Source organism: Diospyros lotus, chromosome 3 (assembly GCF_014633365.1).
Source record: "Diospyros lotus cultivar Yz01 chromosome 3, ASM1463336v1, whole genome shotgun sequence".
NCBI classification, from domain to species: domain Eukaryota; kingdom Viridiplantae; phylum Streptophyta; class Magnoliopsida; order Ericales; family Ebenaceae; genus Diospyros; species Diospyros lotus.
Genome location: NC_068340.1, coordinates 29,408,273 through 29,435,700, shown reverse-complemented (window position 1 = coordinate 29,435,700; position 27,428 = coordinate 29,408,273). Strand labels below are relative to the sequence as shown.

General features: G+C 35.3%; 3 protein-coding genes across 6 annotated transcripts in view; 2 read left to right on the top strand and 1 right to left on the bottom strand.

Moving 5' to 3' along the window:
• The first annotated feature begins 5,483 nt into the window (after positions 1–5,483).
• Positions 5,484–8,407, top strand: LOC127796429 (40S ribosomal protein S15a). The gene is made up of 4 exons (XM_052328573.1): positions 5,484–5,650; positions 7,487–7,637; positions 7,739–7,899; positions 8,118–8,407. The coding sequence occupies exons 2-4, from the start codon at positions 7,505–7,507 to the stop codon at positions 8,214–8,216; spliced, it is 393 nt and encodes a 130-aa protein (XP_052184533.1). The 5' UTR covers positions 5,484–5,650; positions 7,487–7,504; the 3' UTR covers positions 8,217–8,407.
• A 1,380-nt stretch (positions 8,408–9,787) lies between these two features.
• On the top strand, positions 9,788–15,371 carry LOC127796666 (ras-related protein RABE1c). 3 transcript variants are annotated; one of them, XM_052328927.1, is made up of 9 exons: positions 9,788–9,974; positions 10,176–10,269; positions 13,079–13,151; positions 13,248–13,348; positions 14,072–14,137; positions 14,471–14,568; positions 14,776–14,838; positions 14,918–15,010; positions 15,110–15,371. In XM_052328927.1, the coding sequence occupies exons 2-9, from the start codon at positions 10,197–10,199 to the stop codon at positions 15,191–15,193; spliced, it is 651 nt and encodes a 216-aa protein (XP_052184887.1). In that variant the 5' UTR covers positions 9,788–9,974; positions 10,176–10,196; the 3' UTR covers positions 15,194–15,371. The 3 variants fall into 3 exon arrangements, with proteins under 3 accessions (XP_052184887.1, XP_052184886.1, XP_052184888.1); XM_052328926.1 differs by having other exon boundaries at positions 10,149–10,269; XM_052328928.1 differs by having other exon boundaries at positions 9,788–10,078.
• An 875-nt stretch (positions 15,372–16,246) lies between these two features.
• LOC127796663 (retrovirus-related Pol polyprotein from transposon RE1) overlaps positions 16,247–27,428 on the bottom strand; it is a 30,153-nt gene continuing 18,971 nt past the window's right edge. For both annotated transcript variants that reach the window (XM_052328924.1, XM_052328923.1), the window contains 4 exons: positions 17,614–18,654; positions 17,468–17,533; positions 17,185–17,383; positions 16,247–16,628 (listed from right to left, as the gene is read on the bottom strand). In XM_052328924.1, coding sequence (XP_052184884.1) covers positions 16,564–16,628; positions 17,185–17,383; positions 17,468–17,533; positions 17,614–18,630 — 1,347 coding nt within the window. In that variant the 5' untranslated portion in view covers positions 18,631–18,654 and the 3' untranslated portion in view covers positions 16,247–16,563. The remainder of the gene's footprint in view (positions 16,629–17,184; positions 17,384–17,467; positions 17,534–17,613; positions 18,655–27,428) is intronic.

The following is a 27,428-nucleotide window of genomic DNA, read 5'->3' as shown; positions in this document are numbered from 1 at the left end:
CACTCTCTTAGGTTTCGAAACATACTTAACAGAAATGTTGGTTTTGAAACATACAAACTTAGGTTTCGAAACATACTTAACAGAAAATGTTGATTTCGAAACAAACTCCTTGATATTTCAAAACATTGTGTTTTGTCATTAATAAGTCTTTAATCTATCAAAAAATTTACCCTAATCCCAATTCACCCCCATCTTAGGATATATTTGCCATCATTTAGAACTAACAAATGAAATATCATATCTTTTGATAATAGATTTGTCATTTGAAAAGATCACAACACTTCAAATTAAAGACATAACTTCAAAATTTTTGAACCATTGCAAGTTTGGAACATTATAATTCAAATGCTCGGATTGGGAGTCGACTTTCTACAATAAAAGTCGACTTTCATTCTGAAGGAGTCAACTCCCAGAGAGCAAAAGTCGACTATATCAAGGCTTTAGTCAATCTGGTCGATAGCTTATTATGTAAAGTCGATTTAACCGAGAGCCACTCTCTTGGACAGTCGACTCCAAATTTCTAAAAGTCGATTTTTAATAAATAAATTATAAAATTGATATATATTATTATTAGATAATATTAATATATAACAAATTGATGCCTCCGCCTCATCTATAAACTATAGTGTATCAAAACTTGTATTTATTTGATTTCTTTTGCAAAAGATCACCCCATTTGTTGTTAAAATAAATACGTGTTAACTATTTCACCTTTTTAACTTCCCTACTCTATTACGTATTATAATCCTACCAACAATCAATTGTGGCAATCAAATGGGGCAGCGGGTTTGTCATCGAGTGGCTACACCAAAACCTTCGACAACTATTGGGTTTTTTTCAATCAACAATGACAAAATAGGCTATCTAGATTTTTTCTATCCAATCACTAATAGACTATATTAGACAATAAAATGGTGCTTAACAATAGACACATTAATTTAAGAATACAACCTAATGAGATATCATATCTTTTGATAATAGACTTGTCATTTAAAAATATCACAATACTTCAAATTAAAAATATAACTTCAAAATTTAAAAACCATATTGAACCATTGCAAGTTTGGAACATTATAATTCAAATGTTTGGATTGAGAGCCGACTTTCTATAATAAAAGTAGATTTTCATTAAGAAATAGTCGACTCCCAGAGAGCAAAAGTCAACTATATAAACGCTTTAATCAATCTGGTTGAGAGCTTATTATGTAGAGTCGATTTAATAGAGAGTCACTCTCTTAGATAGTCAACTCCCACGCGATGATATAGTCAACTTTTTAGTAAATAAATCATAATATATATTATTATTAAATAATAGTAATATATAACAAATCGATACCACCACCTCTGTAAACTATAGTGTATCGAAACTTGTATTCATTTGGTTTATTTTGCAAGAGATCACCTCGTTTGTTGTTAAAATAAAGACGTGTTAACTATTTTACCCCTTTAACTTCCCTATTTTACTACGTATTATAATTCTGCTAATAATCAATTGTGGTGATAAAATAGGGCAATGGGTTTGTCATCAAGTGGCTACGCCAAAATCTTCAACAATTATAGGTTTTTTTTTCAATCGACAATAACAATGACAAAATAGGCTATCTAGAGTTTTTCTATCCAATCACTAATAAAACTTTTTTATTTTCCTTTACAACATTTTGTGTAAAATGTATCGAGTAAGATAGATATTTAGCTTGTAGTTTTTTATTTTTGATTTGAGTCATAATTGTTCTTTTATCTTTTGATCTATCTAGACTATTCTATTCAATCACCAATAAAGCTTTTCATTTTACTTTGCAACATCTTGTGTAGAATGTATTAGGTATGATTGAGATTTGGATTGGAGTTTTTGATTTGGGTCGTAACTATTCCTTTATCTATTGTTTATGATAATTTATTTGTCTCTTTTTTTTAATAAAGAATATCCGGATTTGATTTGTTATTTTTGTTGGGAGTTGCAAATACATATAATCATTTATAAAATTTTATCAAGAGAGCTCTACATGAAGAACCCCATAATTGGGGTTACAAACACCACATAAACCTAGTTTTGGGTATTTGTATGAATATAATTATTGTATTAATTTTAATGATATTTTGATGATAAATTTTGGTTTCACAAAATTTTAAATAAATAATATTGAAACACTTATTTCTATAGTCAAATGTCAAAATAATCGATGGAGATATGTTACATGTTAACCTATTATTATATTATTATCTCATTGACAAACCTTTTTATAGTTAAAATAATAGATCGATTTTTACAAACTATTGATCGGTCTTAAAAACTATTGGTTGTCCATTATATATACTCTCTGTCACTTACTAAGTTACTATTGACAGTTACCATATAATTTTGAGTCAAAAGTTATAAGAATTGTTGACTTATGCTTAGTTTGACAAAGCGGTTTAACAACTTATAAGCTATTAAAAAAAGTTGATAGAGTATTTGGATGCATATAACAATGTTTACACTGGGTAGCTTAAACACTACTCCAACAACATTTGAAGAAAGCTACATGGGGCAGCTTTTGCAAAAGCTATATACTTAAAAAATTGAGTTGGTCGGTTCATTTACGGATTTACCCTCATAGATTCTTCCTATTTCCAACCCATACCCCCATCTTCTTCATCCTCTGCAACGCCATTCCCCCCGCCACCAGACCTTCTCCGACATCCACAGTCGCGTCGTTCGCTGCAATAGCCTTTGTCGTCACCCCAACTGTCCTCGTTGCTCATCATCTAGCACCCCAGTGGTCGCCGTCGCCCCAGCTCGTCGTCCGTCATCCATCGCCCCCCGCCTGTCATTCGCCGCTTATGTGGCCTCTATCGCCGCCTCCTCTAATCGTCGCCATTGCCCCTATCTGCCAATCCCGTTGACTCTATCTGCCAATCTCGTTGCCTCCATTGTTCGTTTACTGTATGTGTGTGTGTATATATAACATATATTATATATAGTTAAATATATATGTATATATGTATAAATGTTAACATATATATATTATAAATATTAATGTATGTTATATTAATATATTTAATTTTTGTATTAAAATTTAATATTTTTTAATTTTATTTCTATTATTGAGCAATATGTCTATTTTATTTTTTTTTTGTCAAATTCTGATAGTTTATCAATTTTTACAAACCAAACACATAAATATTAAAAGTATATTTACCCAAACACGTTATTATCTTAAACGCTACTCAATTTAAACGCTATCAACTACTTAAATACTACTAAAAAAAGTTTAGTCAAACTAGCCCTTATTTCTATAAATAGCCCATTTAAATATTTGAAATTAGTAGATCGTTTATTCAAATCAATCGACCAGTTTTATTTCAAAAACTTAAACAACTAATTATACTTAATATTTACATGTTGAATTTCTCAATCCTTTTGACTTGAACGGTTATATTTTTTGAAATGGGCAATAAATATTATAAATAAAAGTTCATTTGAAACTCAAATAAGACAGATTATTTGTGCTTTACATATTTCAAATTATCAAAACTCTAAAATCTTATTGCACTTGATCTTTTTACTTTCAATCTTCTTTGTTAAGTGCTTGAATCTTCATTGTATTTTTTCAACCTTGTTTGAGCAAGATTTATGTCCAAGGGTATTAATTTAGAAGTGTTACTATCACTTTCATTTTTTTGTAATTTATAAAATTTAGAGGTTGTACTAGAAGAACTAGAGGTTTGCTTGTTAATAAATATAGTAAAGTTCAAAATCTCTTACTAAAAAAGTCATAGTAGTGGACGTCGTAGGTTAGTTTGGTTCAAACTACTATAAATTACTGTGTTATTTGCATATTTGTATTTATAATTTATTATTTTTATATTTCCCTTAAAAAATTTTACAATATTTAAAAATCTTTTTATAACACCCAATTGAAGTATATGGTATCAAGCTTTCATCAACATGTCAAAACACAAAGAAATGAGCAAGAAGAACCGAAAGAGGAGCTTTTAGCATGAAAAAATTAAATCTTTTTGCGTTTTTAATATTTTATCTAAAGCTTTCAATTTTGATAATAAAGACTCGATTTAAGAATTTGGGTGCAATTTTATCTTGCAATTAAAATTGATTAGAGAGGCGTGTGGCTTTGCCCAGGTGGTACGTCACTTGGCAATTTGAGTGGGCCTCATTTTCATTGTTATTGAAAAAAAAATAAAAAATAAAAAATAAAAATCAAATTAATTGGGCCAAGACTAATATTTTTCCCCCTCCCTTTTCCTAGCTCATTCATCGTCATAGTCACGACCTTGCGCCTTCCCCATGGCCGCTGGTTGGTTAGTTTCACCATGGTCGTGACCTTACGTTTTCCCATGGCTGACTTCACATCAATCTTGTTCCCTATGGCTAACGATTGATTGATTCAAACGCATAGTGATCTTTGACGATGATGGCCGACTTCTTGTGGGTTGTGGCTTGTCATAGTGAATACGCCATGGCTATGACTATGGCGATGGGTTGCCATGATCGCCTTCGCCTCGACGATTCACCGTGGTTGTGGCCAAAGCCAATGTCTACCATGATCGACGATCCACATCTTGCCTTGGGCGCTGGCTTGCCATGGTTATTCTTGTTGCCATGGCTTTTGATCTTCTCCCATATTCGCGGCTTCTTGTCTTCTTATTCGATCGACCCCTTTGTTTTAACTTAATTTTTTATTTTTATTTTTCAACAAGAATCAATGTGGGGTCCACTCAAATTGTCAGGTGGCATGTCACCTGGGCAAAGTCACACGCCTCTCCAATTAATTTTGACCGCGAAATAAAATTACACCAAATTTATCAAATTGAGTTCTTATTGTCAAAATTAAAATTTTTAGAAAAAATTACAAAAATATAAAAATATTTAATTTTTTCATGCTAAAAAATCAAAAAATAATAATAATAAATTTAACGCTGGTCGAAAAATTCAAATCATAGTCGTTAAACTAGAGTTTCCACCACCATTAAACTAGAGTTTCCACCACCAGGCTTAGCATTTGTGGTTAATAAAAGTCAGATGAATGAAGTAGGAAGGAGGTAGAGATTTTTTTTTTTAAATTTTTAGTTATTTTTAAAATTTTATTTAGGGTATAAGTATAAAATTTTTAAATTAAGAGTATATTATATATATATATATAAAATAAGGGTATTTTAATTTCAGCCCATGTCATATCGGATTAAAAAATTTGATATGGTTGAAGACCAAATAAATTTGATTCGAATTTCAAGTCAAAAAATTTTAAAAATTAATTTTTAATTTGATTTAGTATAATTTTTAAAACTGAATAAATATAATAATACATATAATGTCATATGTATTATATATACACAATAATATATAAATTGCTGTAAATTAATTAGACCAATCGAATCTGCCTTTATTCATTTAAATTTGTTATTAATTTTAATTTAAATTAGACCAATTGACCTCCCCTGCACGGGGTACATAAGAGGCTAAAAGAGAATTTTCGTAAAATGCAGCTCTGGTGCGGTAGTGTCCAACGGACCAACGGTGGACCACCATCAATCATAAGATAAAGCCCTCCCGTTGCTCGCAAAGGCCGTAACCCTAATATCTTGTTCACTCTTCGCCGCCCCCTCGCTCTCTGCAAGCCAGGCCAGCGTAGTCTCCAATTTTTTCTGCGAGGTAAACTTCTCTCTCTCACACACACACACACGATCTTGATCAGATTCTTTACTTTGGTTTTTTTTTTTTCTCCTCTTTCTAATTTTTCACAAATAAATGATACGTTCGTCGTGCGAATATAAATCTGCTTATCTTGTCTTGTTTGGCCATCCCATCTGGAGCATTACAGCAATTTGTTTAGCCAGTACCTTTTTCTTCTCGTCGTATGGGTTTTGAGTTTGTGAGGGATTGGATGTCGGTGACTCGGTGATCACGATCATACCTGATTTCCCGTACATTGGCATCTTGTCCGTGTGGCAATTATCTGAAAAGGAAGAGAACCGAAATCGTGTTTTAAATTTTAAGCCTCGGGATTTTATGATCATCATGTATTATCTGAAGTAAAGGTAGTTATTCTTCCATGTATCAGTGTGAATATGGCCGTGGCTCGTGCATGGTCCGTATCCATTAAGTTGGAAGATTGCAGAGTTTTTATTTTTTTGTTTGGGGGTGGGGGGGACCAAACATGGTTGGGTTGCATATTTGATTTAGCAAATTAGTCTGTTCGGAAGGTATTTCCTAATGCATTGTGTCTTGATGTTTTGTTCCCAAGAATCTGAAACACAGCTGAAATGATTGAACTCATATATTGGATCGCAACTTATATATTTAAGAGTTTGGATGATTGATCTGTTTCAGAAGTTCAATTTACATGGGCTTGGGAAAATAAGGGAATATCTCCAAAATTAGTTCTGTTTGAGAAATTTTCAACTTGAGAAATACATACAGATTGATATTCTAGTCATCTTTTTTTTTTCAATTGATTCAAGCTCATTGTGACCTTTCTTTGGTCCCTTTTTATTTTTTGAATCATTTAAGTAGGTTGGTTCTCACATGTGTGTAACTACTACAAGGTGAATGATGGATACTTTGATGCCCGCGGAGGCTGATATTTTATTAATTTGTGGTCCTTTTATTCATGAGTGGAGTGCCTTCATTTTTGAACCATTGACATGTTTTTATAAATCTTCCGGCAAATGAAACTTGGTAATGTGATTTCATTTATGAGTGAAGTTGCCTTCATGTTTGAACCATTGACATGTTTTTATAAATCTTCCAGCAATTGAAACTTTGTAATGTGATTTCAATAATGAAATGTAAAGTTCAGTTACTTTTCACTAATCTCGAATGTTCAAGGATGAGGTGTAGATCATTTTACCTGTTTCTTTGGCTAGTAAGACTAAGAGCATATGTTCACCTTTGTCGTGGATGATATTCAAAGACTAGGTGTAGATCACTGTAGTTTATGTTTCAGAGCATAGTAGTACACTATTTGAAGAACCTCTGTTTATTGTTAGCTACGTATTTTGAGTACCATCTTGTCTAAGTTATGAGATATTTTTTTTCTTGAAAATATGTATATTTTGGTGGTCTCTTTAGCTTTATTTATTCCATCTAATTCATGGAACCAACTTATTCCAACAACTACTTCCCATAGTTAAGTGTCAGTTGACATAAAACTCACTTGGTGCTAAAACTACAACCTTTTAGACTGTATTGTGGTCTGTCTCTCACATGGAGCAGAGACAACTTTGTGGACGGGGTTTGCCTTTGATGCAGGACAGTGGCTGTGAATTTACTTAGATGCATACCTATAGTGATCTATTAATACACCTTGACCAACTATATTTTGTGGGAAAACTGATTGTTAGTCCTTGGTGCTACGTAATCTTTGATGACTGTGGTTTATTCTATTCATTTTCCTACTGGTGTAATCAGCCTTAGCTAATGTTTGCCGTGTCTGAATAAATATCATGGGCTATTTTAACAGATTGATTTCTATTGTCATTTCCACAGCACTGTGCACTTGCAATAATGGTGAGGGTTAGTGTTCTGAATGATGCTTTAAAGAGCATGTACAATGCAGAGAAGAGAGGCAAACGACAGGTTATGATCAGGCCATCCTCTAAAGTGATAATCAAATTTCTCCTCGTCATGCAGAAGCATGGTCTGTTCTCTTGCATCATTTATCAGGCAGTTTTTGAATGTTTAATTTTTTCTTTGGAAAATTATAATTCATATTTATTGAACGTTCAATTTGTTTTGTAGGTTACATTGGTGAATTTGAGTACGTCGATGATCACAGAGCTGGAAAAATTGTAGTTGAATTGAATGGAAGGCTGAACAAATGTGGGGTTATTAGTCCCCGTTTTGATGTTGGGGTGAAAGAGATCGAACCTTGGACCGCACGACTGCTTCCATCCAGACAGGTTACCCTTGGAAACTCTGTTATTTATTATGCTTTATAAAAGGTGTTTTTATTTATAGAGGCGGAAACTAGAGACTAATTACTTTTGAGTATTTGAAGTTGGAAGACAGATGCATAGCATGCCTGATTAACTAATATGGTTCTTCCTGGTGCTTCATTTTATTTCAAACTGATATACATTGAACTTATGTGATGACGGGCGTTTAACTAATGGTGCAGTTTGGCTACATTGTGCTGACAACTTCAGCGGGCATCATGGATCATGAAGAAGCAAGAAGAAAGAATGTTGGTGGCAAAGTACTTGGCTTCTTTTATTGAGATGAGTTTTGGAGGATTGTCTTTATGAGTTTTCGTCTTAGCCGTATTTATTTTTTGTTTTTAATATTGAGGAACCATGCTTTATGCTGGAATTTTGCATTTGAGGGTTTTTGGACAATAAGTTTGCATTCTGTGTCCTTTTTTTATTTATGTTTTTAATGAATGCCAGCGTGAATGGTGCATTAATTGGATCATGGTGTTGGGTGGGTGATTCATCTGCTACTGATAAGCGTGCGTTGCTGGGATTGCATTTCTTCTGCTACTAAGATTATTCTGCCTCGCCTTATATATATATATATAGCTACCTACTACTACATATATATTGAAATCATCACACGAAGGCCCATCTCATCAGTGCTGGACAAACAATCATTGCTTAGTACCATTCATAAAGAATTTTATGTTATGATATTTTTATAAACAAGCAAATGATTATCTCATGTGCCGTGATTGCTCTTAGTCCGACTCTAATTTAAAGTTATTTGTGTCTACAATTATTCCTCACAAAAAAGTAATATATATATATATATATAGTATTAAGATACACCTCCATTTATTTTTGTATTCAAATACGTCTATTATGGCATGGATCATATATTTCTTCAACTGGTGAAATGATTGGGCAATAACAAGGCCACTGTCAAAGTCAACTCTCTAAATTATAGTAGTTTACTTTTTATTCGGTATGTGTTCCGTGTTCGCACATACAATAAGTGTACAAATACTTGGAATAATCTAAAAAAAAATATTTCAGATACCTTATATGACTGATATGTGTATTAGTAATTCTGTCAAATCAAAAGTATATAAAAATAGGGTTATATTAATAAGGGTAAATAGAATTTAATATATTTTATTTTTAATAAATATTTAAAGGGGGTAGTTTTTCAAGATGTTCTTTTATTAATACGGAATTTAATACTAATTAAATATTTTTTATTATATATATACACATAATGAATGTCATTTAAATAATTTCCTGTCTTAACAAAAAAAAAATATCACGAAAAATATTTTTTATAGTTAAATATTAAAGTAATGTGTAATTATTATATTTTATTTAAAAATGAAAAAATATTAAACATATCTGCACTCACCCAATAAATATAATATATAATTTAGGAAAGTGTATAGAATTAATTTATAAACACACGATGATTAGATCATCCTGTATTTAAGTAATGTATGTATGTATGTATTGGTTGAGTTTTAGAAAGGGGAGGGGAGGCTATTATATTATATTATAGAAAGAAAAGGGTTAGGAGCAATCATGATCTGGCAGGGTATGATTGGAATGCTCTAAGGGCTCTTCGAGTTCCCGCCAGCATCTGACAGTTGTACGTAGCTCCATGAGTCATGACTCATGACTTCAGACCAGATCTATATACTCTCCTATGCCATTATTGAATAGGATGCCAGCTCAGATACTCCTTTCCAATCCCCTGCGACGCACGAGTGTTTCCCACCGTGGAAACGCGCTAGGTTTCCCAATTAAATCTCGACACGCCCGCACAAATTCAAACTAATATTTCCGTTTGTACTATATATATCTGAACCACCAGAACGTGGAGATGCTAGCCTGCGCCGCGGAGCATTCGACGCACGCTGAAAGAGGGCAGAAATACAGAACAGCTATAGAGAGAGAGAGAGACAGAGAGAGAGAGAGAGTGAAAAAGAAAGAGAAAGAGAAAGAGTGGTGCGCGAGATAGCCATCATCGTAGACGCAGCTTGCAGGAAGGACGGTGAAAGTTTCTTTCGGTGAGTACACAAACACTCTCTCTCTCTCTCTCGATCTTCTTCGGTCATGGCCGATCTCTTTTCGGATTTTCTCTCTCTTTGTTCCTGATCCCGTATTTCCTAGTGTGAGTTTCTGTTCATCTTCATGTTTTTTGGGGCTCTGGATTCTCGTTTCTAATTTTTGATTTCTTTCAGAAATATAAGTAGATTGTATATTGTTAGGGTTTTGGGATCGATTGTTCAATGGCCGCTCCACCTGCAAGGGCTCGAGCCGATTACGATTACCTCATAAAGCTCCTCTTGATCGGCGACAGCGGTACGCCCTTCGCTTTTCTCATTTTCAACAAAATATTTTGAAAGTTTCAAATGTATGTTTGTGTGGACTACGGATCGCCTTCCTGATTTTGAATATGTTGAGTGAGATGGGGCCGTGTTGCTGTGGTCGCTTTCTTCTTTGACATTTCAGGAATTTAGGCATTAAGTAGTTGATTTTTAGATGGATCTAGTCCAAATCGGATTCTCTGGACCTAATTCAGAGCATATATAAGTCAAATATTTCAGATATTCGTGGGCTGGATTCAGAATAAGAGAAAAACTTGCTTACTCATGTATCTAGCGCATCCGGGGTTGTGCTGGTGTTATGATGTTGAAAATGGAGATAAAGTCGTGCTGTTAATTTTGAGATGCGCCACTCTTTTGGCCTATGGGATATAATTTGGTCAAAAGACCATATTTGTTATAGAAGAAAAGAAGTACGAAAGGTCATTTATTTGTGTACGCTTGCTTTTGTGATTTGAGATTTTTTGAGGGGGTTGTTTTGATTTGTGGCAACCATACGTTCCCAATATTGCCAAAGTTTTTGGTATTATTTTTAGTTTCTTACAAGTAACCCTCCTGTGTTGTTTTACTATTATTTGAAGTGCATCTCCTGACTGATTGTCTGGTTCTTAATGATAACCAGAGTCTGCAATGTGATCATGACATGCAAAAATTAATTAGTCTATAATGTCTTGTGATCAGGAAGATATGTTGTCTGATTTTTCATGTTGCTCTTGACTACCATAGGCATGAGATTCATAGTTTGGGTAGTTTTCTCTTCAAGCATTCTTGCCTTTAGGATTAGCTATGTAAAAATCATGACATTATGGTGATTTTAGCTTTTCCACTGAGTCACCGTATCTTGGTTCTCTCGGCATTCATTTGGTTATCCTTTGATGAATTTATTGAATTTGCGGATGATAGTCTTATTAAAGGAAGAAAATTTTGTGTTTGTCAGTTTTGCATATGCAAAACTGATTGTGAATCTGGAAATGATCTTTTAATTCATTTTGTGCCTAGTGAGTTGTGGACCTTCATGCTTGAGCATTTATGGCATGGTGTGGGTGTTTCCAACTACTGTTTTGACTTGTACTCTTTGGAGGACTGACGGGAGGGAAGAAGAAAGTTGGTTATTAGTCCCTCACTTTTTCGTTGTGTTATATTTCAAGTAAGTATTTAGGTGAAATTCAATAAGATTGAGGTGTGCCTATTTTCAAGTTGAGGGTCGAATAAATTTTTTTTTATATAGTTGAAGTATCAAAATGAGACTAAAGAATAAAAACATTCCATGTGGTTGATCCCAAGTAGATGTGGAAAAATGGCTTTAGTAATATTTTCAGGCAGAATAGGTCCATCCTTGAACCAATTTTTGGATTTCTTCATTTTTTTGAGGAATGATTTACAGCTGTACATTTTACTTCCATGTGCACTTTCTTGAATATCATTTCTTCAATGCTGATATATCTAGCAGCAGCTAGGCACTTTGTTTGAAGAGTTGGGTCTTTGATTCAGATTCCTTCCTCATTCTCCTCTTGATTGAAGCTAAAAAATGAAAGAAGGAAATAAAAGAAAAATATGATGGATCATTCTTTGCTTCTATATCTGTGGGGTTATTTCTTATTGTTTAACTTAGTGGGGTATTTAACTTGACAATCAAATGTCTATGCTTCTGTGAGAGATACTCAGCTTGGAAAAACGTTTGCAAAGGTTTGAGCATGCAAGTCATTTTCTTTATCTGTGATTTTTTCCATGCCTTTTCTTCATCATTAGCAACCACATAGCTGCTTGGTTGGTTTGATTATGCTCAGCTGGGAACTTTTTATTTGCTGGATCAAGTTTCTATGATTCTATTGTGTTCTATAAACAAGACATGAGTTCCTTGTTTAATGCAATTATAGTTACTTATTTAGAAAAAAGATGTTCCACGAACAAGGATCTGGCTGTTAGTTTGGGGACCAATGGCCTTGGTTGCATATTAAAAGGTGTTTTGGGTGCCTGCCATCCATGCATGAAGGCACTGTTAAACCTTTTTTTCGATTTCCTTAAGAGTATCTCTCAACTTGTATATGTGTGGGAAAAGAAAAGGAAAGGGAAATGAAGGGTTCAAGTCCTCCTTTTTTAGCTTGGGTTAGAAAATGAGATGAAAATTAAACAAACACTCATAAAATATTCAATTTTAATGTGGTTGCCTACAAAATATGTGTACATGTAACAAAATTTTCTTCTTTCCATTTTCATTTTGGTTGAGAAATATTCACTCAAGTCTAGTTTCAAGATTTTGTGTGAATGTAGAGTAATTAAAATAAAATGCCTTTTGGGCTTAAAAGATGGGCAAGAGAATGTTTGGTTCCTAGGTACTGCATATAACTTTTTAATCATGAAATTGTAGAGCTAATAGAGAAATGGTAGGGATTGCTTTTATTTTATAGAATAAAGTGGTGGACTTGATTTGAAGAGATTGTGAGATCGTACTATTTTTCTCATTGTTTGTTGCTTGTATGAGGTGTCTTAACTCATTTCTGTTCTGGGTGGAAATTCAACTGCGCTAGCCGGTAATTGCTATTACTTGAATGCTTTGAATAGGACAGCTATGCTTTATGAAAGTTATTAGTGTTGGGACTAATGCCCACTGTCCACCATGTTCCAAGTTCTTCTTGAGAGCACAGTAGCAAGCGTTGTTCATTTGTTACTGAACCAACAGTTATAAGATAACTTGGTGTGATCTTGAATACATGATTTTTAAAGATTTTGAGTATTTACAGTAGTTGAATGATTGTCTTATGTGTTTCTCTTTACTTGCTTTGCAGGTGTGGGTAAGAGTTGCCTTCTCTTGCGATTCTCTGATGGTTCCTTCACAACCAGTTTTATCACTACCATTGGGTCTGCAGTCTCTTACATCTAGGTTTAAATCTATTATTAGTTTTTACTTCAATCGGAGGTGCTTCTAACCTCTGCAAGTCCATTCTTCCTGTGCAGCATTGATTTCAAGATAAGAACCATTGAGCTTGATGGCAAACGGATTAAGCTCCAAATATGGGATACAGCTGGTCAGGAGCGGTTTCGAACAATCACTACTGGTAAGTTTCTGGATTTGTTTAGTTCGACTGTTTTAAATGATACAGATGCTGAATTCTGTCTTTCCTATGCTTGCATTGAAGTTAGACGAGGAAGAAATTAGTGAACACCATTGAGACTCTCGGTTTTTACCTGTTAAGTTTTCCCGAGTTGCTGACCAACTTCTATACCACCTTAGTCTTCTCATGCATGAGTCCCAAATATTAAAGGGTGTTATTGCTAATACAATTGCAGCTAGTCCCATCTTTTGAGCTGTTGAATTGTATGAGCACTCCATCATAAAATCTTTTTAATGGGTGTCAGTGTCAAAAACTAATTATTCTTACAATGCCTAGTGGCAGAGCCAAGAAAGATTTTTAGTCCGGGCCAAATTATAATTTTAGCCCTGGCCAAATTATAATTATCTATAATAATATATATAAAAAGTCAGAAAAAGGCGGAGCCACATTATGGCCAGGGCTACCTTTGTGTGCGGGAATGCTATTCTTACAAAATTTTTGTACAAAAAATGCCACAAAAATTACGTGGTATTGATATTATTATTTCTATCACTGGTTCATCAGGCTTGCAATTTTGTCTGGCCTTTTATGTTCTTTAGTAAAGATAGTCCCGTGTAACTTTCTTTTTAATCTTTTGCTTTTAATTATGAATGCTTGGCTAACCCCCCACCTAGTGGGATTAAGGCTTGTGTTGATGATGATGCTTTTAATTATGAATGCTTTCAGCTTACTACCGTGGAGCCATGGGGATTTTGCTGGTGTATGATGTTACAGACGAATCATCTTTCAACAGTAAGTCCAAGATTTATTGAGCATCTTTCTATTTTTTAAAAACTTTTGTTTCTTTGGATTTGATGTTTGATGGCTAACATTTTAAAGAATTGGCCTGTAACGCCTATGCTTTGTGGAACTCTACTAGATGAACTCCATGAAACCATATTTGGTGCAAAATGTGACGTGTTTTAATTGTGTAAATTGTCTAATAATGTCAAAGGCATCATTATGGCACCGTTGGCTAGTGTCACTGGGGTGAATGGTTTGGATCTATATTGCTTTGTAGAACCACTGTGATCATATCATGTGGTTTCACATCTGAGTTGACAAAAAATCTTGTTCTGCTTTTAGATATTAGGAACTGGATTCGCAACATTGAGCAGCATGCTTCTGACAACGTCAACAAGATACTGGTAGGGAACAAGGCTGACATGGACGAAAGCAAAAGGGTATGCGGCTTTGTTTTGTTAGAATTTCCCCCTCCCCCATAGCACCAAAAGGGGGAAAAAAAAAAAAAAAACTCGTTTCAGCTATTTTTATATCATTTGAATTACTTCAGGTAGTGATGTGCAAGTCACGCCTTTAATTTAGTTGCATTTTGACTTTGCTTTTGAATCTTTCATATTAAGGATAACCCCTAATAAAAATCTCTACAGGCTGTGCCAACCTCCAAGGGCCAAGCACTTGCAGATGAATATGGCATTAAATTCTTCGAAACCGTAAGTAATACAAATTGGAATTGTTTAAAAATTTGTTGGAAATAATCTGTGCACATGCCAAAGGTCCTGTTATCTGCAGAGTGCTAAGACGAATCTTAACGTAGAGCAAGTTTTCTTCTCTATAGCAAGGGATATTAAGCAAAGGCTGGCTGATACTGACTCCAAGGCAGAGGTATTTAATTAACTCATATGTTGTTATTGAGAAGAAATCTGATTGTGTTTCGGATCACCATTCTGAATTCTGAACACATTTTTTGTGTTATTTTTGCAGCCTCAGACGATCAAAATCAATCAACCTGACCCGGCAAGTGGTGCTGGTCAAGTTGCACAAAAATCAGCTTGCTGCGGTTCTTGAGCAAACAAGATTTTGCTGGGAGCTAAGCAGAAGAAGAGGAAAGAAAGAAAGAAAAAAAAGGACTAATCGTAATGATGGCTGCTTGTAATTTTTCTAAAATATGATTCTTTCTAAAACTTGTTTTAGTGTGCGGAAGGATAGTGTTTCTTATATTTCAAAGCTTTTTATTTTTGTTGCATATTCGGTGCTGCTACTTTTGCTTGGCATTGGCATGTTGACCTTTATATATTTCACTTTAAATGTGGTTGATACTTGGTAGAAAAAAGTAGATCCTGTGCTCCCATCGTCTGTACCCCAAATTGTTTCTCTAGAAGAAATTGTCACCCGAGTAGTAGGGGATAATGCCATTTCTTTCCTCAACTTCTCGTTAAGTGACCGCGTGATTTAACGTCGTCGAAATGGAAGCCACCTTTGTAACCTCGGCGCCTCTTCCCGGGCAACGTTAACATCAATAATGATACTTTTGCCTGGAAAGGTTGTTCGATTAAATGAAATAACTTTTGGATATTCAGAAAATCCGGTAAAATTGTTTTATCTTATTTTTACAGAACTTTTGTTGTGATCATGAGCGGGTGGATAGGCATTGGGATTGTGGCTCGACGCCAACTTTCCAAGGTCGATCGATTTATTTTTCTCGAGGATTCTACGAATAGCGCGCGACATTTTGAAAATTATGTTCTTCGATCTTGATACAAGAGTTGGAAAAACATGTTTGGTGAATTGATCATTAAAACAGTTAACGGTAATTTAGTTCAATGCTACCCGATTTAGGAAAATGACTGATTTTAAAACCATCGTGGGGAAACTATAAATTTGAGTTATAAAGATGACCATTCCAAAATCACTGAATGCAAACAAATGTCGCACCTCAACGGGCAGGAATAATCACCCACATGGATGCCTGATTTTCAATGGCGACAAAAAAACTTGATGTCTTCGTATATAGGAATCTTCAGGCTCATGGAGGAAGAGAGGGTGGGGAGGCCACGACATAAGAAATAGCATCCAAACTTCAGAATTTACAGGTACAACATAGGGCCTAGGCACAAAATATAGACAGTTCCATCCGGAAATAATTCCCATGGAAACAAAATATAGACAATACTAGGGCCTAGGCACAACATAGTTCGTGTTTAAAATAACTTTTCTAACTAAATCAGAAAAGAAAATAAAAATAAATATAAGCGAACCACATCCTGCTTCAAATTTATAGCATCTAAACGCTGAAATTACAAAAAGCATCAGATCTCCCACACTAACCGCCACTTCACACTAAATATGTGATAACATAAATCAAAACTCGCTTCTATGCACATCAAAGGGACTACCAATTTTACATTTCAGCAAGAAGCTGATTAACACTACAGCTACTATGGATTCAGTTCCTCCTTCCCATATATACGTTGAAGCTCGCGAGTAGCGGCTTGAAATGATTCTGAGGAATAGGGCCAATACGGGGAGAAGAGGGGGGGGGGGGGGGGGGGAGAGGAAGTGTTCAGTTCAGAGAGGCATATTATAAAAGTATTATTAGAGAGAGAGAGAAATTTCAAAATTGGATACAATTTTTAAAACAATAACAAAATAAACTGAGACCAAACATACTCCCTAACTAAAACTGACATACTGTCATTGTGCACAAACTAAAACTCAATGATGAGGCCGGATAAAACATGTAAAAAGATTTGGAGTAGAAGAAAGCGCCAAGGCAGTTTCAGTTTCTAAATTAAGATAGATACTGCCTTGGGGTTTCTCATTTCTCAAGAAATGAATGCGGCAAAAAGGAACCGCAAGTGGCGATCTGTGGTGATTTGAGGCATTGTAGAGGTGATGTGATGGGAGTTTCAATGTGGGAACAAATTTTTACCAGGTTTTGATTTATGAAATTTTTTTGTATGGTTTAAAATTTTGAAAGGACACCATACAGAACACTAAACTTAGAGAATGTCTAAATAGATGAAGTAGAGAATTATCTTAACAAAATAACTTCTCACCTTTCCAAATGCGGAAGGACTTCTGATTGATTGGTGAACCGGTCACAGTTTGAATCGCATCAAACAACTGATTCTCGGGGGTGCTTTTCAACTCTTGAACTATCTGGTAAATTGTCTTCCCACTTTCAAAGTATATGTGATTGTTGGGGTGTTTTGTTTTGCAACCAGCATGACTCTCAAACTTATAAGCATTTAGCACCTTACACAACCCATTGGTTCATAATTAGGCACAGAATGAGACAAATTAAATGAAGAACAGAAAAAAAGTTTTCGATACTCTTACCTTAGAAAAATTGCAGGATTGACACCCACAGAGATAGCCGTTACCCTTTATAATTCCACGGAGCTCCTTATTAAATATGCAAGAGGAGCTTGAGTCACCAGACAACAGCAAGATCAAGAAATGATGATAATGGAACAGACACTTACCTCCCTTGACAAAGAGACATACTTCACAGGGACTCCATCAAACATTCCAGTAGATATCAAACTCTTGACATTTGATGGAAAACTATTTGGAGCCTCTTTTTTAGCCATTTTTTGTTCTGATTTATTCTTGGACACAGACTCAGCTTTAGACTTAGCTACCTGAGGAATGCCTGTGTCAGCAGTTGCAGTTGAGGCATCCAACCCATTATTGGGTGTCTCCGTTGCTTGAACTGAAGATTGATCATATATCAACTCATAGCTGTTCAAGGGCCGAGCCAGTGGGTCAATATCTGGTTCTTCTTGGAAGCCATCAAAAGATATTGTATTAGTCTCTGCCTTACTATAGGAGTGACCAAATGATATGTTTACATCCTCTTTTTCAAAGGCGGAGCTCAGGGATCCAAGAGCAGTTTCACCCTTATTGTATGTATGGCCCATTAATGTTACAGTCTCATGCTCCCTACTGTAAACCTGCCCCATTGATATGAAACTCATTTCATTGCCAGGGTTATAGGCTTGACTTGCAGTCATGCCATCATTATGCTGCTTCAGCGCGTATAAACTATTGTCAGTGTCCTTCACCTGATTAACTTTAACTTTTCTAATTCCACCATAGCTCAGACATGTTTCTGGGTCCTCCATAGTGTTCGATATAGACAAATCCACAGATGAATCATTCCTGTATTGCTCATTGATGCCTTTTCTTCTCATATCAGGGTCATCAGGAACAACTAGAGAAAAGTTTCGTTCGGTAAAACTGAAGGGTCTATTGGTGTCAGCTACAAATAACCGGCCCATAAATTGGCTTGGCACAGCATTCTCCCAAAGAGGAATATTTGCATTTAACATTCCTGTGGTTGATTTACTAATTGGATTTTCTACTGCTTGTTTCTTGCTGAGGAATAGCTCCGGTTCAGTACCATCAGCAAACCATTGATGAGAGCGCTTTGGCTCAATTCTTGATGGGTTACCATATGCTGGTTCCCCATCAGTTAAATGCCCACCATCCTTGGTCATCCAAAATCCCTTGTTTTGGAAAGACTGCCAGAAAAAATTGGGAAAAATACAGATTTTTTATTGTTTCCAGAATGTCGATAAATTTCAAATAATAAGCTGAGTCTGTAAGATTGTAACTATATCATCACATGCAAATGGATACATCCTGAAAACAACCACATACGGATATCAAAATAAGTAAGACACTGAAGTTTAGCATGTGAAGTAATGTCTCTCAGTGATGATCATTGAGTTTGAGTCTCACAAACTTTAACAAACATGAGGGATCAGGTTAATCACATGAAGCACTCGCACTATCACCAAGTACCACTTTACTCTCTTGATCAAGAAATAATATGACATTACTCCATATTTTTTGTAAAAAAGGTCAAATATATCCTTCTAACTTAAAACACTTTAATAGAAAGAATCATAAGACCAAAATGCTCTCAATAATTCAACCTATTGTTTCCTTGTTGTCCATCCCTATTGAACCACCCAGCCTCTCTGTCCACCCCACACTGCTTGCAATCACCCACTGTCTTCGACTCTTCGCCCCACTCCAAACATTTTATTATCCACCAGAACCATCCAAGCCACCACCACAGCCCCACACACGGCCTAAGCTTTCAGGGAACCAAGCCATCACCATCACCATTCACCAAAGAGCTTTTCACCCATCTTTGCTCAGCAATAGAAGCCCTCAAAGCCTTAGTAATAATCAGAACTTCATCAGCCACCATATCACCTCCACCCTCCACTCAAATAAACAGATGGATGTTTTAGATCTCCACAATCCAATAGCATATTTGGCGCCTCCACCACATGTGATTATCAATGTTTTGGCCTGAATATTGGTGATGACTAAAATGGAACAAGGTGGCTTGATGATGCCTGAATGCAAAAATGAGTGGGCTTGGCATGGCCATTGGTGGCAAGGTTAGGCAAGGGCAAGACGACCATGATGGGCTTAGTGGGTAGAATTTGAGCTGTTAGTTGGTATTGGGTCATTTACCAAATGTATACATACAGATGTATTTTTCTCAAAATTAGTAAATGTTATAAATTGATAAAACAGTCGAACTTAAAAGTAAGATCTATATATATTACGCACATATATTAAATATTTGCTTCATCCTAAAATGCAAAAAGCATTTGGCATAATAGTCCTATATAGAATCATGTGCTATTCGCATGACCATTTTCAATCCAAATTTTAGAAGAGAACCCAATAGATGGGGCAATTTCATATTAACGTAAGTGTCAAATTATTTACCATCTCACGTTAATTTATGCAAAGAAAATTTTAGAAAAACATTTTTTATTTAATTTTGTATAAAATTAAATCTTGACAGAGCAAATCTTTTACAATATTTTTTTTTGGGTGTATTTTAACTTTGTATAGAAGTCTTTATATAAAAAGTTTTTATGAGAGCAAAATTTCGACAAAGCAAAAAAAGTTTATCCTAATAATTTTTTTATTATAGCTTTGTATATAAAAATTTTATACAAGCAACTTTGAGAAAATTATATAAAATTTTTACATATCTTTGTCAAAATTTGCTTATACAATTTTTTTTTCTCTTTTAAATTGAAACAAAGTTTCATAGAGACTTTTATACAAATGTATAGTAAAAAATTTGCTAGTGTATGATGCGTTAGACTCAATGAAGTTGGTTTGGCATATGAGAAGAGGACTAAAAAGAAACTTCTAAGAGGATAGTGAATGGAATAAAACAAGTATTTAACAAAAAGGGTAGAGGCAGGCAAACAAAAACCCTTATTGGGAGACACTTAAGTATGATATGAAATATAAACCTACAAAAATAAGGCTATAAATAGAAATGACCGACAATTTATAGTTCATGTAGTCAACCCCATATAATGTAATAATGGCTTGATATGTTATTTATAATTTTCTTGTCAAAACTTTACAACAACAACAACATATCCAGCCTTTATCCCACTATGTGGGGTCGGCTACATGAATTCTAGATTTCCATGTATTTCTATCTTTTGCCATATCTTCATTGAGATCCATACACTTCATATCAAACTTTAATGTCTCCCTCAAAATCTTCTTAGGTCTGCCTCTACCTCTTTTTTTGATTAATTGTTCCATTTCATCAACTCTCCTCACAGGAGCGTCTCTTGGTCTCATTCTCACATGACCAAACCATCTTAGTCTAATCTCTCTCATCTTCTACTCTATTGGCACTACTCCTATCTTATTACGAATAACTTCATTTCTAATTTTATCTTTTCTTGTATGGCCGCACATCCATCTTAACATCCTCATCTCTGCTACACTCGTCTTTTGCTCATGTTGGTATTTGACTACCCAACATTCTGAACCGTACAACAAAACTGGTCTTATAGTTGTCCTATAGAATTTTCCTTTTAATTTTAATAGGATTTTACTATCACATAACACCCCCGATGCATTTCTCCATTTTAGCCAACCTGTCTTAATTCTATGTGTGACATCCTCGTGAATTTTGTGGAAAAAAAATTGTACATATATATATATATATTGCATGAAATTATGTGGCATGAGATGAAAGATACAATTTTTAAATCTAAGTTCTTGCCATTTCCATCTATTTGGATAAGATGACAAATGACATAATTTTTTCATCATTATTTAATGGTTAATTGGACAAAATGCGATAATAATTTATAATGAAAACTAATAATAAAGTTTGACTATTAAAAATTAAAAATCATTTTAATTTTGAAGCAACGCAAAAATGTCCCTTTTTTTATGAATTTTCCATTAATAAAGAATGGTAAGAAACAATGGGCAAGAAGGGGAAGTTTTGGATAAAAATGTGAGACATATGCTCTTCCATTTATGTAAAAAGAGAATTTGAGAAGTTTTTTCATGATTGAAGATGAAAGCTTTGGTTCCTTATAGTCATCCAAATAGTAATGGCGTTGGAGATGTTATCCAACCATTCAAGCTCCTGGGAAATCAAGGAACTTGGGGTACTGCAGCATCTTGATATGGGTAATATCAAGTTGGCTCTTCCCTAAAAGCTTCCACCAAGCTAACTCCATTGCTGTGGCACTTGCAAAGATTTTTAAATCTCAAAAGTTCACATGAACATAGAGCCGTTTTTTGTTGAGTGGCTGTTCTTTCTTTATGAAGTTCTTCCTCACGGGTCAAATTGTTTGGATAAGTACTCTTACGTTTCCAATAATTTGTTATCCTGACAAAATATTGGCAATTTGGCATACAGTTCTTACTGTGTCACTATTTGTTCAATTACTAGCAAGAATTAACAAGGCATCAAATTTATGCCTTAAATTTTTATTTATTTATTTATTTTTTGGGGTTTGGGTATGCATTGTGTATCACTTAAATGGTATACACTTAAAATGTATTCAAAACTAAATAGGTATTTAAAGAAATCATAAATTATCATTTAATACAACTCATATATGCCTGCAGAGGGATGACAATAACAAATAATAGCTATTTATTTAGGTAATGCATGGGAGACAAGGCCATTATATTTCTAAGCATTATAGGGTAACTGCAATCACCAGATGCCAAAAAGCATTTATGTTCAAAGCAATGAATAGTAAGAGTAATTTGTCAATTGATAAAACATATAGAAGACGAAAAAAATGGTACCAATTGATAAAACATATACAAGGCAACATAACCATGACAACCTCAATTAGACCATAGGAAAACAAAGGTAATCCAAATTAAAAATGGATTAAAAGATAGCTCCTAGCACATGGCCACACGGGTATGCTAACATGAGAGATAAATAACAGACTTTTTCAAACAGAATCAGTATGTGGTGATAAAAGCTGCGGCAGGGGTGGAGGACAGGTACAAATGCAGTCAGTGTAACCTGACTACCTAAGAAAGTTCGGATATAGAGTTTGGACAGTCCATACCTCTCACCCAAACTAACTAAAAAGAGGAATGTCGTATATATTCTGCTGCGGCTAAAGAACCTTGTCAAAGATTCAGAAAATATATAAACATAAAAAGAGGTTTCTTTAAGTAATTATCACGAAAAATTATTTATATTATATTGACTAGTAAGGAGATAAAACTACATTGTTTAGGACTAGAAAATCTTCGATCCATAGAAAAAATTTACCATAAAAAGAGGAGGGTTGTATTAGGTAGTCGCAATGTTCTAAAACGCGCTAGGCGCTAGTCGGGCGCCAGGCTGGAGCCCAGCGCCTAGGCAGGGACTAGGCGGTACATAAAAAAATTATTTAAATAAAATTTATATTATTCTAAATACACATACACACATATATATTCATATATAAAAAGATCTATTTATATGTATATAAAGTTATAAACACATATATATGATATACCTATATATTAATATAATTATTATATTATATATATATAATATTGTGCTTATATAAAGGGGATTAGGCCACAAGAGGCGATGGCAACGTTGCAATAGAGAGAGAGCAAAGGCTGAGACTCAGAGAGAGAGAGAGAGAGAGAGTAAATCTTCTGCAAGCGGCGATGGCAACGTCGATGGCAATTGCAACTAGAGGGAGCAAACGGTGACGACAGCGGCGATGAGTTCACTGTGGAGCAAACGGCGACGACAGCAGCGATGAGTTCACTGTCCACAAGAGGTGGCGGCGACGTGCGACGAGAGACGGTTGGCGGCAACGTGCGACGAGAGACGGTCGGCAGCGACGGCAACGGAGAGAACAAGCGGCGACGGCGAGATGAGAGAGAGAACGGGTTAGGAGGAAAAAACCCTAAATCTTCTTAGGCGCTGCAACAAAGAGAGCAAGCGGCCAAGGCGATTCATGGGGCTAGGCGACCACCGTGGCTAATTAGGCGCCACTCGGCACCAATTAGCCTGGTCAAGTGAGCTAGGGCCGCTGCATCAGCGCCCGGATGTAATGACAAATTAGCAAGGGTCCCCGCATTTGCTTGGACAGATATGGGTAAAGAAGCTAGTCCAAAATCAAAGCCAAAATAAAAAACAAAATCAAATTCAAAGTCAAAGCCAAAACCAAAATCATAGATTAAGGATTGGGTCATGGAACATAAGAACATTAACATGCAAAGCTATGGAAGTGGTAGATGTGATGATTAAGAGAAAGATTAATATTATGTGCTTTCAAGAGACAAGATGAGTAGGGAAAAAAGCAAAAAGTTTATTAGAAACTGAATATAAAATATAGTACACAGGAAATGATCGAGCGAAAAATGAAGTTGGGATTATTATGGATAAAAGCTTAGTAAATGAAGAAGTGGATGTAAAGAGAATAAGGGATAGGATTATTATGGTGAAGGTTGGTCTAGGAAGAATGACGATAAATATTTTTAGTACATATGCACCACAAGTGGGGTTAGGCAAAGAGATAAAAACAAAATTCTAGGAGGACCCAGAGGGATACAAATGATACCAAGAGGAGAGAAAATGATTATAAGAGGTGACTTAAATGGTCACGTGGGTAGAGACGGAAATGGCTATAGAGAGGTACATGGAGGGCATGGATTTGGGGAAATTAATAATGAGGGCAAGTCTATTCTAGATTTTGCTATGGCATATGGGCTCATCATAACCAATACTAGGTTCAAAAAACGGGTCGAACACTTAATCACATATAAAACTATCACATCAAGCACCCAAATAGATTACTTCCTCATGAAACAAGAGGATCGGTTATGTTGTAGGGATTGTAAAGTAATACCAGAGGAGTGTTTGACTACTCAACATAAACTTTTGGTACTTGACGTCCGAGTAAGAAATTGGAAGAGAAAAAATCACATAAAACAAAATCCAAGAATTAGGTGATGAGATTTAAAAGGGGAGAAACAACTAATCTTCAAAGAAAAATTAAAGGGTAGAAAGGAATGGAATGGAGAAGGACAAGCAAACCAAATGTGGAGGAAAATGGCTACTGCCTTGAGAAGCACGACAGAGGTAGTCCTTGGAGAGACAAATGGTAGAGCCCCAAACCTTAAGGAGTCTTGGTGGTGGAATGAAGAGGTACAATTGAAAATTAGAAATAAGAAAACTTGCTATAAGGCTGTATATCAGTGCAACAACGAAGAAAACCTAAAAAATTATAAAGAAACTGAAGAATTTAGAGGATCAAAATTCTGATTGAGAAGAGATCCAAAGCACAAAACAACTATCTCTATTCTGTGGTACACGACTGTGTTAAATACAGCAATACAACCTATCTTCAAGCTAAAAAATAGGACATTTAAATTACAAATTAATAACAACTTATTTAGATAATAAAAACCTAATTTTTTCAAATATAAAAAAGGCTTTATCTTCTATCTTCTTATCTGGCCTTTTGTTTCAAATCTCCAAGATATAATTTCGGCTTTATCTCTTCCAAGATTATCTTCAACACTCCCCCTCAAGCTGGAGCATAGATATCCTTCATTCTCAACTTGCCTCTTATTACTTCAAAGCCTTGTTTGTTCATTGCTTTTGTAAAGATGTCAGCTTCTTGTAGGCTAGTAGGAATGCACATCAGGTTTATTCCACCATCTTCAATCTCTTGCTTGATGAAGTGCCTATCAATTCTCACATGTTTCATTCGGTCATGTTGAACTGGATTGTTTACTATACTGATGGCAGATTTACTATCACAGTATAATCTTGTAGGATCAGTATTAGTCATCTTCAAATCATTCATAAATTTTTCTAGCCATATTATTTCACAGACTCCTTGAGCTATAGCCCGGTACTCTGCTTCAGCACTACTTCTTGCTACCACACTCTGTTTTTTGCTTCTCCATGTGACAATATTTCCCCACAGCTTTGTGCAATAACCAGAAGTTGATTTACTATCTTCAACTGAACCTGCCCAATCAACATCTACAAACCCTTGAATTCCTCGGTCTTTGTACTTTTTGAATAAAATACCTTTACCAGGAGTTCCTTTTAGGTATCTTAGGATATGATAAACTACATCAAGATGTTTGTCATGAGGTGAATGCATGTATTGACTTACCTTACTTACCGCGTATGAAATGTCTGGTCTGGTAAGAGATAAGTATATTAGCCTTCCCATTAATCTTTGATATCGCTCCTTATTTACTTCTTTTCCTGTCCCATCTATATTGGCCTTCCAATTGGGTTCTAGTGGGGTACTAGCTGGTCTACAACCCAGCTTGCCTGTTTCTTTGAGTAGGTCTAGTGTATATTTTCTTTGAGATATAAGAATTCCCGCCTTGCTCCTTGCTACTTCCATCCCAAGAAAGTATCTCATCTGCCCAAGGTCTTTTACTTCAAAAGTCTGCTGTAATTGTTCTTTTAAAGCTTTGATCTCCTGATGATCATTACCTGCAATAATAATGTCATCCACATAGACAATTAAAATTATTTTTAGACCATTAGCAGCATGTTTAGTAAATAGGGCATGATCAAACTACCCTTGTTGATACCCTAGCTGATGTAATGTGGTACTAAATCGCTTGAACCAGGCCCTAGGAGATTGTTTTAGCCCATATAGAGATTTGATTAATCTGCAAACCTTCCCTTTTTCTTCAAATCCGGGAGGAATTCTCATATATATCTCTTCTTCTAACTCTCCATTCAAAAACGCATTTTTTATATCAAGTTGGTGTAGTTCCCAATCTAAGTTGGCTGCAATTGATAATAACACACGTATAGAATTGAGCTTTGCAACAGGTGCAAAGGTCTCTTCATAATCTATACCTTGGGTTTGTGTGAATCCTTAGGCCACCAACCTTGCTTTGTATCGTTCAATGCTTCCATCAGCTCTATGTTTTGTTGTGAAAACCCATTTACTTTCTACCGCTTTCTTGTTCTCAGGTAGTTCAACCAGTTCCCACGTGCCATTTTTTATTAGGGCATCCATTTCTTCCATTACAGCCTTTTTCCAATCAGGATTTTGTAGAGCTTCACCAATGTTTTTTGGTATGTACACCTCATCCAATTTTATAGTAAATGCCCTGAAACCTGGGGAAAGCCGAGAATACACCAAATGATTAGCAATGGGGTGTTTAGTACATGATCTTACCCCTTTTCTCTAAGCAATTGGGACATCCAGATCAACTGATTCAGCCTCCGAATTTCTTGTTTCTAATTCAGCATTCTGTATTCTGTTGCGATCTTCAATTGGCACTGCTGATTCATTTCTTGCTCCCTCTCCATGTGTTAGACCTTGTTCCAGGAATGATGATTGGTCTTGCCTTGGTTCGAGATACTTTCTTCTTGAATATACCTTGAGTGGCAGCTTTGATTTAGGATCAGGATCGGGTGTAGTTTTTTCTGTTTTTTCTACAGCAGATTTCTGCTGTTCTCCCCCTGAATAAGTTACAAATATTCGGAATAGGAGTAGAAGGAGCAGCTGTTTCAGGCAAAATACTAACATCCCAACAATTATCTCTACCAAAAACTGCTTTAGTCATCTCCCCCTACAGGTTAGTGGTAGGATAATAAGACTGATTCTCGAGAAAAGAGACATCACATGATACCAAAAACCTTTTAGTGTTAGGACAATAACACTTGTATCCTGGTTGGGTGGGTGAGTAGCCAACAAACACACACTTCAAGGACTTAGGATGCAATTTTGAGTGATAATTATGAACGTAGGCTGTACATCCGAAGATTTTAGGGGATAAGGAATTCAGCATGCGGGTTAGGAGAGGATAGGATGTAATGAGAGTGTTTAATGGGGTTTTGAAATTGAGGATCTTAGTAGGAAGCCTATTAATAAGATAGGCTGCTGTAAGGACGGCTTCTCCCCAAAAAGATGTAGGCACAGAACTAGAGAACATCAATGTGCGAGCAGTTTCTAGCAAATGTCGATTTTTCCTCTCG

Coding starts and splice junctions, on each gene's coding strand:
- LOC127796429 (XM_052328573.1), top strand. CDS start 7,505: ATGGTGAGGGTTAGTGTTCTGAATGATGCTTTAAAGAGCATGTACAAT. Junction 7,638..7,738: donor CCTCGTCATGCAGAAGCATG/GTCTGTTCTCTT, acceptor TTTGTTTTGTAG/GTTACATTGGTGAATTTGAG. Junction 7,900..8,117: donor GACTGCTTCCATCCAGACAG/GTTACCCTTGGA, acceptor CTAATGGTGCAG/TTTGGCTACATTGTGCTGAC.
- LOC127796666 (XM_052328927.1), top strand. CDS start 10,197: ATGGCCGCTCCACCTGCAAGGGCTCGAGCCGATTACGATTACCTCATA. Junction 13,152..13,247: donor AGTTTTATCACTACCATTGG/GTCTGCAGTCTC, acceptor CTTCCTGTGCAG/CATTGATTTCAAGATAAGAA. Junction 15,011..15,109: donor ATACTGACTCCAAGGCAGAG/GTATTTAATTAA, acceptor TTATTTTTGCAG/CCTCAGACGATCAAAATCAA.